Here is a 16,197-nt window from a genome sequence, read left to right as displayed (position 1 = left end):
GGCATCGGTTTAAGTAACAAATATGTCACTAAACTTCACAAAAAGAACTGTTTCAAATGCATAAATAAGTCATAAATTAAATGTTATTCTTGTTTCCTTTTCCATTTAATGCCTCAAATATACCCTATTTAAACAACTAACACAAAGAAGAGAAATGAAAGAAGTAGCTACTTACACATTCATAAATATAGAAAAGAAAAAGTAAAAAAAAAACCTACAAAAGATGTACAAGAAAAAAAATGACAAGAAAGCAAACTATATACAAGATTTGCTACAAAACAACTAAACTATTCTCAGTTAGATGGTGCTTTGTGAAAACATTCAACCTTTTTCACTGGCATTTTCCCAATTCTTGAAGCCTAACAACCTGAAATTAAAATTGATTTTTGTGGGTTTGTATAATTTCATTGCCACGGCATGCCTCACATGCTGAAGGTGCAAAAAAAAAAAAAACCAGAGCAAACAAATACATCGACTCCCAAACAAATCAATACTTGTGCAGAGCCCTCCTCTGTCATATTTACAGCTGGAAATCTCTTGATCAAGGTCTGAATGTGGAAAACCGAGCTCCTGGGGTTTTTACTCTGCCCATGAGCTGAATAGGTTCGTCTAGTGAACATCTTCATATAACTCTGAACTGGGTCATTACCACAGAGTTCACATTTGAACCTGCCGATAATAAACATGCTTTGCTGTGGGAACAGTGCACTTAGGGTGGCAAGCGCTCAATTTTAGTTTCATCTGAACTCAAATTCCTCTTCAAGTTCAGGGAGTTTCCAACAGAAATTGTTCAAGTCTTCCTCTCTGTCCACTAATATGACAAACAACGTTGTCATTTTTTCTGAAATAATTATAAAAAGTCTCCAAAACATAACAAAACATTACCTAAAATGAGAACAAATGATATTTCTTGTCATTGTAGGTAATGTTTATTTTATACAACAGAGACTTCTTTCAAAATGATTTAATCATAAAAAAATAACTAAGAAGGTTTAGAAACACAGACATTTTCTAAATATGTGCAGTGCAGCTTCATAGAACAGGAACATTAACAAACTATTTGCGAGAACTAAACTAGTAAAGTCCATCTGATGTAGCCTTGCCTCAACTCAAACCAGTTCTCATGAGGTGGGTGAAGATGTCCAGGAGGACATGAGTGCCATCATGCTGCATGAATCTGATTTAGTCAATTTCACACAGCTGTTTTTAATCTAATTTGAAGCTAGATTTGTGTAAGGACAGTGTCAACACAGTTTGGCGAGCACCTCTTCCAGACGTTATACACACCTCTGCTACACAGCATGCAGGATTAATACTGGCGCAGCGTCTGTGTATGGTGGGCATAGCAGACGACAGTGAAAAGTGCTTTTGCACGCAGAGTTATGTAGTTTGTGTTATAGTTTCTTTTGCGGGTACTACACAAATACTGTCTGTAACTGTGATGAAATGAATTATAGCAAAAAATAACTCAAGACTTAAAATGAAATGGACAGAATACAGACGCGTATAATACTTTTATTTTAAGCTTTTTTTTTCTTAACTTCTAATTTTCTTTGAATTGAACTTCATCCATTTGCAATAATTACTTCAGGGTCAAGTGGGGTAAACACGTTATTGTTTATTTACAGACTTATTTTTTTCACACAGGCATCCCTCATCAGATAAACAGTAAATTTACATATTTTTGTTTCAGTGAGGTCTGCTGGGACTTAAAGTGGTTTTAAATCTCTTTTGAAAACACATCTTTTTATGTTGGCTTTTAACCCCGGACAGCAGGAGCACTAGGTCTTTTCTGTCTTATTTTGTCTTTTAACCAGTATGTTGTCTTTATTTTAGTGCTTTTAATGTTGATTTATTTTATTTTACCTGTACAGCGCTTTGGTTTCTTTGAGGTATGTGAAAGTGCTCTACAAATAAAGTTTGATTGATTGATTGACTTGTTCTATAGAAATCAGCAGCACAGTCTACACTCCTGCCATAAAGACTACCTGGATGTTATTTTGCTAAGCAAAGCAAGGGGAGCTTCTACTATTATCATTAATGGCAGAGCGGTTAGAGGAGAGGCTCTCCTTGCGTCCTTCCTCTGACCATCCACTGTAAAGCAGATGTGCAGACAGATGTAGGGGCAGATGGGCAGCCAAAGCCAAAGCCTTCACAACCTGTAGGGCCAAGTGGCCACATAACCAAAAGGACAGGTTGGTCAGACAGGCTTAAAAAACGCTGATTAGAGAAGAGAAAAGTGTGGCTGTTTGGAGGTTAGGGGGACGATGGGGATGGGTTAGGGTGACTCTATAATAATACTGTCAGTCCATATAGTCAAACACGCATTTTTCCAGTTCCATTAAAGGCAAACAATGTGCCTCTTTTAGCTGTACAAGATGTTATAATTATGAATAAGTCACCAACTATTTGACCCCAAAGATACACAGTTCTCCTAATCATGTTGTTTAAATGATCCACTGTTTTCTGGTTTGTTTTCCTTATGGGAATAACTTAGTTGAAATGAATCATCTGGTTGAGACATGCTGACACATTGACCTGAAATAGATTTCCATGGCTGGGGGAGAGATGGCTTACCACCTGCCTGCAACACAGATTACAACCAGTAAGTCTGGAGGAGCCCCAACTCACTCACATAGCCTTACATGTCACATGATCCCTGCTTCTCGTTTGCTTTTTGTGCAGACACATGGGGAGGGCTGGGGAGATGGGTGAAAACTGGATGGAGCTCACAAGTTTTTTACTTCCTCGGCAATTAAAATAAAAATGAAAAAATAGTGAAATAATGCCAAGAAATGCTAATAAGCCAGTCATAATATTGTATAAAAATAAAGACGAGGGAAAATATAAAGCACATCAGGCAATGAATAAGAGAAAAATAGAGAGGATAGTGTGATAAAGAGAAAAAGAAATGCATGGTTGGGATCAGTGGGAATGTGGAAGTCTGGAAGCTCATCCCAGTGGAGAGAGGCAGAAGGGCCCTGTAGCGCTACACTCAATCTGGCCAATGTAAACAGCTGCGGTGCTAACACAATTAATAGCCGGATGAGTTAGTACCAGACACAAGGCCACACAAGCCCCCCTCCTGCCCCCGAACACGTATGAGCAACACAATGCAGCTGCACACCCTTCACATAACTCATTAATCCTTTACTGAATACCATATAATACAGAGATGGGACTAGTGATCTATATGTTCACAATACTTAAAGAAAATACCCCTCCTCTCACATCCTTCATCACACTGATTAAAAACCCCATTATCCTGTGATTTAGCACCATTTTCATCACATCATAACAGGATTTATTTCTTTGTTTTCTGGGGGGATCAGCATACAACCTCTCCGGCTGCTCACATGAACTATATTCACCTGAATGGTATGTAGAGGCCATTAGAAAGAAAAGCACACACCTAACAAGCCAGAAGTGCACAGAAAACTGAACAAAATCATTGACCAACGACAAAGAACCTCACAAACCAAACAAACAAAAAAAAAAAAATAAAATAAAAAAAAATAAAACACTTGTCTTCTCCAGGTCCAAATATTAAGTGTATAACACATCCAACCAACAAAAACAAATGACATACTGCACAGTGTCATCATTTATTTAACAAAAAACTAAGCCAAAACTCACAAACAGTAGATGAATAAGAAACCGGTACACCTCTTATCATCTTTAATTTACTATTTCTGGACATTTCTCTTGCATCGTTATGGAAAAACCTTTGTCCACTCTTCTGCCTCAGCTCATTGAGGTGTTTGGGCATTCATCATACACAGGTGGTGCAACAGATTTTTAACCAGCTTGAGGTTGTTTTTCATTTGTTCTGCAGAAGTTTTGCTGCTATGTTTGAGATTATTGTTATGCTGCAGGACCCGGTTAAGTATCGTATTTGTTTCAAAATCTTGGTGCCGGTACTTTCTGAGCCCCACATGGACAGGGCCCTAGTTACATTGAGGACTTAATAAAGCCATAGAGTCCGGCTCGAAGTCTGAGGTCGTACGGCAACACCTGTTGATGGTCCCATTAAAACACGGGGAATCTGATCTTTTAAAGCTGTCGTTCCCAATCTTTGGAATGAGCTTCCCAGGATCTGCGCTTTATGGATTCAGTAGATGCTTTTAAAAGGCTCCTGAAAACATATTTGTTTGGGCGACGATTTTTGCTCCAAATAGACTCAGTGGTTCAGTTTCGTATTCATACTGTTGTATTTTTCCATACGTTGTATGTTTTATTGTTGTGAAGCACTTTGTGACCTTGTGTCTATTAAAAGCGATATATAAATCATAGGGGTGGGAAATTCAATTTAAAAAAAAAAAAAAAAAATCGAAACCTCCCGTGGGCTCACCATCTGCGGGAGGAGTCGTAGGGGTCGGGTGCAGTGTGAGCTGGGCAGCAGCAAGGGGCGGGGACCCTGGCGGTCCGATCCCCGGCTGCAGAAGCTGGCTCTAGGGACGTGGAATGTTACCTCTCTGGTGGGGAAGGAGCCTGAGCTTGTGCGCGAGGTTGAGCGGTTCCGGCTAGATATAGTTGGACTCACCTTGACGCATGGCTTGGGCTCTGGAACCAGTACCCTCGAAAGGGGCTGGACTTTCTTCCACTCTGGAGTTGCTCATGGTGGGAGGCGCCGAGCAGGTGTGGGCATTCTCATCAGCCCCCAGCTTGGTGCCTGCACGTTGGGGTTTACCCCGGTGGATGAAAGGGTAGTTTCCCTCTGCCTCCGGGTGGGGGGACGGGTCCTGACTGTTGTCTGTGCTTATGCACTGAACAGCAGTTCAGAGTACCCACCCTTTCTGGAATCCTTGGAGGGAGTGCTGGAGGGTGCTCCTTCTGGGGACTCCATTGTTCTGCTGGGGGACTTCAATGCTCACGTGGGCAATGACAGTGAGACCTGGAGGGGAGTGATTGGGAGGCATGGTCCCCCCCCTCTGAACCCAAATGGTGTTTTGTTATTGGACTTCTGTGCTTGTCATGGATTGTCCATAACGAACACCATGTTCCAACATAAGAGTGTCCATATGTACACCTGGCATCAGGATTCCCTGGGCCGCAGTTCAATGATCGATTTTGTAGTCGTATCGTCGGACCTGCGGCCACATGCCTTGGACACTCGGGTGAAGAGGGGGGCGGAGCTGTCAACTGATCACCACCTGGTGGTGAGTTGGCTCAGGTGGTGGGGGAGGAGGCCGGTCAGATCTGGCAGACCCAAACGTGTTGTGAGGGTCTGCTGGGAACGTCTGGCTGAGTCCCCCGTCAGAGCGAGCTTCAACTTCCACCTTCAACAGAGCTTCAACCATGTCCCGAGTGAGGTGGGGGACATTGAGTCCGAATGGGCTGTGTTCCGTGCCTCTATTGCTGAGGCGGCCGGCCGGAGCTGTGGCTGTAAGGTCGTTGGTGCCTGTCGTGGCGGTAATCCCAGGACTCGTTGGTGGACACCAACAGTGAGGGATGCCGTCAAGCTGAAGAAGGAGTCCTATCGGGCCTTCTTGGCCTGTGGGACTCTGGAGGCAGCTGATGGGTACCGGCGGGCTAAGCGGCATGCGGCTTCTACTGTTGCCGAGGCAAAAACTCGGGCATGGGAGGAGCTCGGCGAGGACATGGAGAAAGACTTCCGGATGGCTTCGAGGAGATTCTGGTCCACCATCCGGCGGCTCAGGAGGGGGAAGCAGTGATCCATCAATACTGTGTACAGTGGAGGTGAGGAGCTGCTGACCTCAACTCGGGACGTAGTGGGTCGGTGAAAGGAATACTTCGAAGACCTCCTCAATCCTACCAACACGTCTTCCGATGAGGAAGCAGAGCTGGCGGCCTCAGGGGTGGACTCTCCTATCTCTGGGGCTGAAGTCGCTGAGGTGGTCAAAAAGCTCTTTGGCGGCAAGGCCCCGGGGGTGGATGAGATCCGCCCGGAGTTCCTTAAGGCTCTGGACGCTGTGGGGCTGTCCTGGCTGACACCTCTGCAGCATTGCGTAGACTTCAGGGACAGTGCCGCTTGACTGGCAGACTGGGGTGGTGGTCCCCTTTTTAAGAAGGGGGACCGGAGGGTGTGTTCCAATTACAGGGGAATCACACTCCTCAGCCTCCCTGGTAAGGTCTATTCAGGGGTCCTGGAGAGGAGGGTCCGCCGGATAGTCGAATCCCGGATTGAGGAGGAGCAGTGTGGTTTTCGTCCTGGTCGCGGAACAGTGGACCAGCTCTATACCCTCTTTGGGGTCCTGGAGGGGGCATGGGAGTTTGCCCAACCAGTCTACATGTGCTTTGTGGACCTGGAGAAGGCATTCGACAGTGTCCCCCGGGGGCTCCTGTGGGGGGTACTCCGGGAGTATGGGGTACCGGACCCCCTTGTAAGGGCTGTCCGGTCCCTGTACGACAGGTGTCAGAGCTTGGTCCGCATTGCCGGTAGTAAGTCGGATTCGTTTCCGGTGCGGGTTGGACTCCGCCAAGGCTGCCCTTTATCACCGATTCTGTTCATAACTTATATGGACAGAATTTCTAGGCGCAGCCGAGGTGTTGAGGGGATCCGACTTGGTGGCCTCAGGATTGGGTCCCTGCTTTTTGCGGATGACGTGGTCCTGTTGGCTTCATCTGGTCGTGATCTCCAGCTCTCGCTTGAGCGATTCGCGGCCGAGTGTGAAGCGGCTGGGATGAGAATCAGCACCTCCAAATCTGAGACCATGGTCCTCAGCCGGAATACGGTGGATTGCCCTCTCCGGGTCGGGAGTGAGCGCCTGCCTCAAGTGGAGGAGTTTAAATATCTCGGGGTCTTGTTCACGAGTGAGGGAAGGATGGAGTGCGAGATCGACAGACGGATCGGTGCGGCGTCTGCAGTAATGCGGGCTCTGCGCCGGTCTGTCGTGGTGAAGAAGGAGCTGAGCCAGAAGGCGAAGCTCTCGATTTACCAGTCGATCTACGTTCCTACCCTCACCTATGGTCATGAGCTGTGGGTCGTGACCGAAAGAACAAGATCTCGTATACAGGCCGCTGAAATGAGTTTCCTCCGCAGGGTGGCCGGGCTCACCCTTAGAGATAGGGTGAGGAGCTCGGTCATCCGGGAGGGGCTCAGAGTAGAGCCGCTGCTCCTCCGCATCGAGAGGAACCAGTTGAGGTGGCTCGGGCATCTGGTTAGGATGCTTCCTGGACGCCTCCCTGGTGAGGTGTTCCAGGCACGTCCCTCTGGGAGGAGACCCCGGGGAAGACCCAGGACACGCTGGAGGGATTATATCTCTCGGCTGGCCTGGGAACGCCTCGGGATCCCCCCCCGCAGAGTTGGCGAATGTGGCTGGGGAGAGAGAAGTCTGGGCTTCCCTGCTTAGGCTGCTGCCCCTGCGACCCGACCCCGGATAAGCGGCAGAAGATGGATGGATGGATGGATGGAAAAAAATCGAATATCAAATTAAATAAAAATAATCCATTATAAAATTTTTGTCATTTTTATTGATCTTTTTACTTGTCATCTTGGGCGTTATAGCAGCAGAATGATGGTCTGGCTACTGTGTTGTTTTTTCCAAATTAAAATGAAGGAAAATGACGAGCAATTTTGAACACACAATTTGGCAGATTCGTGAACAATACACAAGAACACACCAGAGAAATAGAGGAAAGAAAGAGAGACAAAGCAAGAGAAAATACGATAGTCAAGACTGTCTTTTACTGGCTGGGAAGGATCTTACAGTTCAGGTAGGATGCAAGATGAACTCTGAATTACCCTTTATAGGGATGTTTGTCACTTAGGAAATCTGCTAAAGTTCTGTGGTGTGAAGTGTTACGTTTTACAATGAGTGCTATAAGGTATTGCAGTTTTAAAGCTTGGAGGATTCTCACTTAACACAGAGTAATTTGTCCATTCGGAAACATCATAGTATGACAAATATAGTAGCTTCTATGTATGGTAGATCCATAAAAGGTAAATGTAAATGGCCTATTTTAGGAGAACAAAAACTACTAAAATGATTTGATACCAACAGAAACACACTTTCTAAGGACATTTATTTTCTTCAGTGACCTTCAATTTTCTTAAAAGCTGCACATTTCCAGTTCTCTACAATTAAATAAAACTGAGTAAAAGAGGCTCACCCTTGGCTGCAATTTACATTTAGGAACATATATGAACAAGCCAGTTCTTTGATTAATTCACGTCATGTTTGGATATCTGCTTCTTCTAAAATAAAATAAATGTGCGCACCTTGGTATGTATTTGAGAGCCTGGATGCCAGCAGAATATGGCATTCATTGTTATTTTCTGATGTTTCTATTAGTTATGAAAAGCTCCTCACAAGGCTTATTTCTTATCAAATATTGAAACGTGGGTTTTTAAAAATTTATCACAGTTGATAAAAAAAAAAGAGCCAGCATAGTTTTCATGTTGGAAATATAAAACTGTACCCAGTGGCTATCCTGAAAATCGACTCAGTCCTTGAAAGAAGTAGGTGCAGATATCTAGATTTTACCTTCAAATTAATGTATGTGAAATACATAGCATGGTTTCCAATCGTGCAGTGCCGCCCCAGCAAAATAAAAGCTGATAAGGTGTAAGATATGCTAACACTATGACGCTTATTTACTCATTCATTCATTATTTTATCCTTAGTCCAATTAAGGGTCGCAGGAAAGCTGGAGCCTATCCCAGCAGTCTTAAGCGAAAGGCATGGTACACCGTGCCTTCCGTTGAATTCTTCGTCCTCGGTGCCACTTCTAAATAACTCTACCAACTTCGCGTGGAGACGTAACTGCACCGCAGCACGTTGTTCAAACACCCACTGGTGAACATGTTCCTATAGCAGTGGCCATCTAGCTTTGGACTTGCAATTAGCTTTTTTTTGTTTTCTTCATCACAGTAAGAGTAGCCTCTGCTTTACGCCAGTATCCAACAGGTTTCTCATCATAGACTGTATAAAAATATGGACGTAGCCTCCGTGACGTCACTCATAAGTTTCTAAAGAGCAAATTGAAGCTCGGTGGGCGATTCCTACCAACGCCATCTTGGCAGGGGCATGCGTGTCGTCTCGCCCGGAAGATACATATATGGGCAAAGAGGTGGAGCTGAGAGGGGGGCTGTGAGCGTCATGGTGGATGATTGACATTGACTGAACTCTGAGCTGCCCGTAGCTAAGAGCTAACCGAGCTAACCAGGAGATAACAGGAGCTAACCAGCTAACGGAGGTAAGTGGGCTAAAGCTAAGTCACGTTGTTAACCGGCTAAAAACTGCGGTTGTTCTACGTTATTTTGACTTGAAGCAGAAGATTGGTACCTGTCAATCAAAAGGACACGCCCCTAAATTTGCCAAACTTCAAGAATAAATTACTTTTAAACGGCGAGTTAGAAAAAAATTCACTTCCCCCACAGTTGTCATGAAGGTAAACCTGCCCTATTAAACCGAAAATTGGATTTTTGCACCAGCCTGTAAATATGTTTATTTCTGCAGTGAAGTTGGTCTTTTTAACATGGGAGTCTATGGGGATTTGCTCTGTTTTGTAGTGGATAAAGGGGGAACTGCAGTTTGATGCACTTTATCTCTGCTGCTCGATTTCAGCTGCAAATTTCACTACTTGCAGCTTGTTGTCTGCGGAATATAATTTTCTTTTGGTGGGCATTTGTGTTCAGTTGTTCTCAGTTGTCTTTCTAAGCTAATGTTTACTGTTTACATTTTTAATTTTTAAGGAGTAGGAGATACATGTGTGTTAGGCTAGAGAGCCCTCTTTAGCTGTCTGTGAAATTATACATATTTTTCCATGCGCAAGTCGCACTGGAGTATAGGTCGCAGGAATAGCTAACCTACGAAAAAAAAAGTATGACTTATAGTCCGGAAAATGGTAAATCTTTAAATAAATAGGTTTTTCCACTCCTGTTTAGCTCCTTACTAAAGGCTAGCTGCCGACTCTCTTTGTAGTACAGTGGGTACAAGCTGGGACCCTCCCTGGCACCAGATACAGAGTGTGGTACTGACTGTCCAACACACACAGCTTGGCATTGTTCCGAGCACAGACCAGAGCCTTCCTCTGGCAAGAGGATGAGGAGGCAGGCTGTGGGGTACTCAGCTGGTTCATGTCAAATGCAATGAAAACATGCGTAAACGCTCACACACACTCACACAAAACTAAATAGGGCTCCAGTTTCACACATAAATACTCAAAAGGTCCTCGATAGGAGCCTAAAAACCAAATTAACCTGCTTGCCAACCTGTACATTCATTGAGAACAAAAAAAGAAACAGTCAAAGAGAAATGGACGAAAGATTTAGGTCCCCACAGGTCAAGGGCAGACTCAACCCTCTCTGAGAGTCAAAAGATTGTAGGATGGCAGTATTCACAGAGTGTTGTCCTCAGAGCGGTCACTAAAAGAGAGAAATATGTCCCTGCAAATAGAAACAGTTCTTGACCTCACTATTTTCAATTGAAAGCTTTAAACCAGTCAGAATGCAGATGAGCTGCTGTGTGAAGAAGTTCAGGCCATGTTGTAACACCAACGGAGCTGCATACATTTGGGGAAGTTAAAAGGTGAAATTATATATTCATGCGCACACCCAAACACACACACAGAATAGGTAGTATAGGAGGAAGATTACAGTTTGAGTGTACCGTCCGAGACTCACTAGTTTCAGACTAGACCAACATTAACGAGTTCAATAAACAGTATATGATGTGTGTCGGAGCATTAGTAAACAATGTAATTTGTACATAAATAAATAAACCATTAAAGTTAAATTATACATACAGGAGCAAGAAGTGCTGCCAACCAGGTGTCTTTTTCAGGAAATGCATTGCTTATTTCAGCAATACAATAATAAACCACAATCTGTATGAACTTTGATAGCATTCTTTGCATCACAGACGGTCACACTGACAACAATATAAATATAAATCCTTATTTATGTAGGATCAGGGGAAACAGTTCTCAAAGCCTGTACAGCTTTGTTTAACAACAGGGTTATGTTACAGGTTAATCAGGGCAAAGACCCAACCGCTGTGTTTCTATCTCCACTGAATTATGGCATGAAATCCAAAATAAAACTTTATATTTTGTGTAAAAGACTGTCAGTTCATGATTCACTATTTTGTGTTTTTATGCTTAAAAACATATAAAGGGGTGCTATTATGGTATTTGGAGTTTTCTGAGCTTTCTACAGTGTTACAGTGTTGAATCCTCATCAGACATGTGAACGACACTGTTTTTCATCACTTAAACGCATGTTTGAGTTTGAGTTCTCCATTCGGTTTCCATGGCGATGAAAAACGTGTCGTTTTAGAGAGTTTTTTCTACTTGGAAATCCTTGTGACGTCCCGGGGGATAAGGTTTGGTGATTGGTTACCTTCTACTGGTTAACAAGGGCATGTACAAATACATCAGGCGGGTGGAAAACGTGGGATAAAGTTATTTCCAACGATGGCTGGTGAGTTTACCAAAGAGAGACATCCTGCTGCATTCGTTGCTGTGGGTTGCTGTTTTCCACTTCGTTTTCGGGGTTTGATTCAGGTTCCAACATGTAGGGCTGTATGCTATGTGTTGACATGGTTTTTTTTAATTTTTTTTATTGAGTTCATATTAGCCTAATCCTTCTGTTTATGAGATGTTACAATGACGGCGAAAGCAGGTGCGGTGCACGCTCCCGATGTAGTGCAGTGGCGGGAGGCGGGGCTTAATGCGAAAGAGTCTTAATCCACTCGTTTTGCCAACAGGCTGATCTGACAGCCTACGGAAAGGGTCGGTCTGAAGTAAATAAAGCGATTTGTGACAATAACTCCATCAATCCCAGCCATTCTGGGCTCAGAAATAAAAATAAATTAGCCTGAAATGCACAAAATTGTTCCACTTTAAGACCCATTCAACCTCTCAAAAAGACTAAATCCAACACAGTTACTTTATTTTTGATCAGTCATAAAGACGTTTTTGAGAGTGTGAATTTCAATAAATGAACAAGCTTTTGTAAATTGTTGCCAATAGATGAACAAGATAGTTTTTTTTTGTTCCTTTATTGTACTTTTTCTGAATAACTTAAATAAATGATTTGAATCAATCCACACTATATGCATGTGACAATGTTTCCATTTGTAATCAATCAAATTTGTAATCTTTATCATAACTGAATTTATCTTTTACCCTTATGGATACACACTTTCCAAAGCTCCAAGCAGAGAACATTATATGTAATTGCTGAGTATAATTAATGGGTGCTGAAGCTTGAAGTCATGTCTTTATTCAAATGCATGTCAGTGGAATAGATTTGCTCTGTTTTACATGCGATGTGTATGCGTGCATTAAGGTGTGGGCAATGCTTGATGTCTGAATGCACAATTGCCTGCATGTGTGTTGCAGGCTGAGGTGGTGCCAGGTGAGGTGGCAGTCCACATGCACACACTCACAACAAAAAAAACACACACACAGGCCAAGCGGATGACAGCTAGGTACCAGAATAACTATCAAAGCCACACCAGGGATGTATCCAGTCATCCAACATGAAATGCTCTGGTCACCCACCTGCACTGCTAAACAGTGCAAACCTCCCCTCATACACACATGCAGGGTGGACTCGACCAGCAGTGTACCGCGATCAAACAAGAAGTCAACCAAACAAATGTTCATTTTTTTCACAAAAGGGAACAAAAAAAACAAAAAAAGTTCAGTTCACAAAAGCGAGTCTGTTTGACCTTGATCTGGATCCGACACAGGTGGCACAACATGTAGCAAAAGCCCTGCAAATAGCTGGCTGCTGACAGATATTTTCACAAGGTACAGTGCCTTCAGTGGGTTTTGTGTATGTTGGGGTTGGAGTGTGTGAAGGTCACTAAGCTGGGACCAGGTGCTACCTGGGTCTGGCTGGTTAATAGTGTTCAACACGGCAGGAACAGGGTGAAAGCAGAAGAAAGCCGTGCGTCACCAGTTGTAAACTGCCATGGTGGTGAAGAAAAATGGCACGGCGGACAATTATGGCAGAGTCTAATTACTTCAGCCACCCTGAGGTCAAATATCTGCTGGAACTTGTGACTTGTGAAGCTTGTGTTGCCTCCTGGGTGATTTTATAGACAAGTAAAACTGGATGTTTTTGCTTCAATCATCAAATATCAAATATACAAAGAAGGTGAGTTAGTGGTGGGGGACGGGGAAGTCTTCTGTAGGGGTGTAACTGTACATCAGTCTACATCGATACATCGATTCAATGACCAACAAGCCAGCAGCGTCAATCCAAATGGAAAATATTGTTAAATCATTGGCTGCCGAAGACGGCTGTTGCACTTTCTGTATATGAAAAGCCGATTTGGCCGGACACGTATCAAAACTTCTCATACATGGGAAAAAAAAACCAAATTAAACTGTTAACATTTGCTTTATTTTAATCACTAAGATTCTTATTCCGATGTGGGCTTTCATGACAATAAACTTAGACTGTACCACCGCAGTCATTATAACCATGTTCTAAAAATATTAGGTTTAAAACTTTAAATATGAGTATAGCTAAGATTGTATCCTGCTTTAAAGACACACACAGAACTTTTGCCATTTTCCCGTCATGCACCTGCTTTCGACGGCTAATCCAGCATCTATCTTGCTTCCAACCTGACCTGTGAGCTCTCCAGCCAGCAAAAGACGATCTTACAACGACTCTTGTTTTGTCCCTTTCTCTCTTTTAATCTTCTTGTGTTTCTTCACTGAATCCGCACCTTCAAAACATCCAGTTCTAGATGATTAAGTTATTTGGTGTCAGTTTCTCAGCCTCCAGGAATGCACATGATAGATGTCACTGTGCCATCTAACAAGTTCAAAACGTGGAGTTTGAAGGTTAGAAAGTTATGCAATGCATCTTAAATATTAACATATATTTTTCTATCACTTTTCTTTGACATTATGTAAACATTTTAAAGTGTTTACATAATGTCAAAGTACCACTATGTAACTTTCTGACCTGAAATATGTGTCATTTTTGATGGTACACTGCCCTTCATAATGCACATTCCTGGAGCCTTCATTGCCATTCGGCATGTTTAGACTGAAAAACAGCACTTTGCAACTTTTTTCCTGGTACATTGCATTATTTTACGACAGTGTTTTAGTTTACAGCACCATCTCACACACCAGCAACTGAATATCAATATACTGGTGTTATTCAATATGTAAACCATGGCAGATTTATAAAAAAAATAGTAAGGGAACATTATTATAGGAATCAAGGGAAAGAAAGAGGGAAAGAGATGGAAGAAGAGATGAGATGAGTCAACATCGCACTGACTTTCACTGGCTGGAGAGAGCTTAAAGTAAAAGTAGGATGAAAGATGGAAGGTGAAATAGTCATAACGCCTCCAAGAGAAGATGTAACAACTTTAAAGCCCAACAGACAGAATGTAGTACAGTCTGTTTTTGGTTTAAAGAAAATGTATTTTTCGTTTGAATGTCTGATTGTGCTTGGGAATAATATTATATTAACACTATAGTTGCTTGTTTTATTTAATGTGAATAGCAGTAATCATATTAAATCAGCATCGGATATTGTTTCATCTCAATCACGGGCTTCGGAATAGTATTGAATCCAAATTGTACGGTGATATCGGCAAACACTGAGGTGATATAAAGACATTCTATGATCAGATTTGTGATTTCCCCCCTGAGGCAGCAGTGAGAGCAGGTACTTGGTGATATGATGGGTTACAGCTCACTTCTGACACAGTTGGTTGAAGAGGATTTTTGGATTGATGGGGCCTTTTCCTGGTTCCTTCATGTTCTGCAGGAAGAGGAACATGGCTGCAGTCAGAGGCTCTGGACCAGGCAGCGCAACCGTCAGTGGACTCTGGAAAAACAAATTCAAGGTAATTGTTGTGTCCTCATGAACCCACTGATGAATGAATTATTAGGAAACAATGCCACTTTTTTTTTTTTACATGCAATATTTTACAGACATGTACAGAGACAATTTTCATTTCTTTATTATTTGACTTTTTATTTAGTTTATTTATCTATTCTATAGAAATATTTATAAAATAATTATATATATATAGATATAGACAACAATATATTGTCATAGTATCATTTTCTTGTCCTGTTCACCACTAAAGTAAAGTGGGTAATTACATGTACGTATATATATGAAACTTTACAGTATATTTGTTTATTCTTCAGTGAGTGGCAGTGTGTTGGGTGATTTTCCTAATGTCCACTAAAATGGGAAAATTGCAAATATACCATCCTCTCCTATGAATATACAAGCAAACTGCCTTTAAATAGCTGTCCACAATGGTGGACACAAATGGCCTTGCTTTAGTACATATTCAATTTATAGAAGCACTTGGTGTGAACAACAGATGCACTGAGAAACAGCTATTCAACATACAGCGATGGGTAAGCCCCACTTCTGGCCGCTACCCAGCAAGCTTTTTCATTTGTTTTTCCACAAGGCCAAGGACAGGAATGCAAGTGTCCTGGTCACAGTAGCTGGAATGCGAACCTTGGACTTTTTACTCGTGGCCTGACAATTTACATTTTAGATTAAATCAAATTCTATTAAGATGAGTCTAAAAAAATGGCATCATAGTGGACACAATGCATTAAGGTAAACTAACAGGTGTAATTCTGTTGGATTGTTACAATTAAAAAAACAGAATCAAGGAATGTCTTGCTGAATTTGTGTTTATTTATTTGAATTTGATCATTTTGTTTGCTCAAAGGTCAGAAACCATGGCCTCTTTTTATTATGTAGTTCTAAAATATTAAAAGTCTGATTTTTTTTTCTTAAACACGCAATCAAATTAAGTTATTTGAAAGAACAAAAAAGATTGATAATTGAAAAACTATTAGAAAATGTGTGTGATCAGTTGTTTGGCTTGAAAAGACTTCATGACAATGGTGAATAAAACGGCAACTTTCTGTACCAGATTAGTCTCAACAGGTGGACAGATCTTCAGCTTGTAACCTTTCTCCTTCACTTCATGGATGAGGTCAATGAGCATGTGTGTCTGGGACAGGTTCTGCAAAAACAACACAATTAATCCAAGTCTGTTTTATTCAATGATTCCCCTATCAAATCAGCTTGGAAATAGTACAGCACTATATCACCCAGTCTAAACCAGCTAAACACAATCATATCATTTGCAAGGCCCATGATGTAAGCAACAAAAAACAGAAGATGCTAAAATAAAAGTGCAATTTGCTGTGGCCTTTTAAAATTTTCATGCATGTCCATTTTAGCAGAATTTGGTCATTTGTGTGCTCATAATA

The 16,197-nt window shown here is 42.2% G+C and overlaps 1 protein-coding gene across 3 annotated transcripts in view; it reads right to left on the bottom strand.

Moving 5' to 3' along the window:
• The window catches only part of usp45 (ubiquitin specific peptidase 45), a 52,836-nt gene that overhangs the window by 14,079 nt on the left and 22,560 nt on the right, over positions 1-16,197 (bottom strand). For all 3 annotated transcript variants that reach the window (XM_079241413.1, XM_079241415.1, XM_079241414.1), the window contains exons 7-8: positions 15,852-15,947; positions 14,643-14,773 (exon numbers count right to left, since the gene is read on the bottom strand). In XM_079241413.1, the coding sequence (XP_079097539.1) occupies positions 14,643-14,773; positions 15,852-15,947 (227 nt within the window). The remainder of the gene's footprint in view (positions 1-14,642; positions 14,774-15,851; positions 15,948-16,197) is intronic.

Source organism: Telmatherina bonti, assembly GCF_933228915.1.
Source record: "Telmatherina bonti genome assembly, chromosome: 5".
In the NCBI taxonomy this organism is placed as follows: Eukaryota; Metazoa; Chordata; class Actinopteri; order Atheriniformes; family Telmatherinidae; genus Telmatherina; species Telmatherina bonti.
Note: the sequence above shows the minus strand (reverse complement) of the source record. Positions and strands in the feature narration are given on the sequence as shown.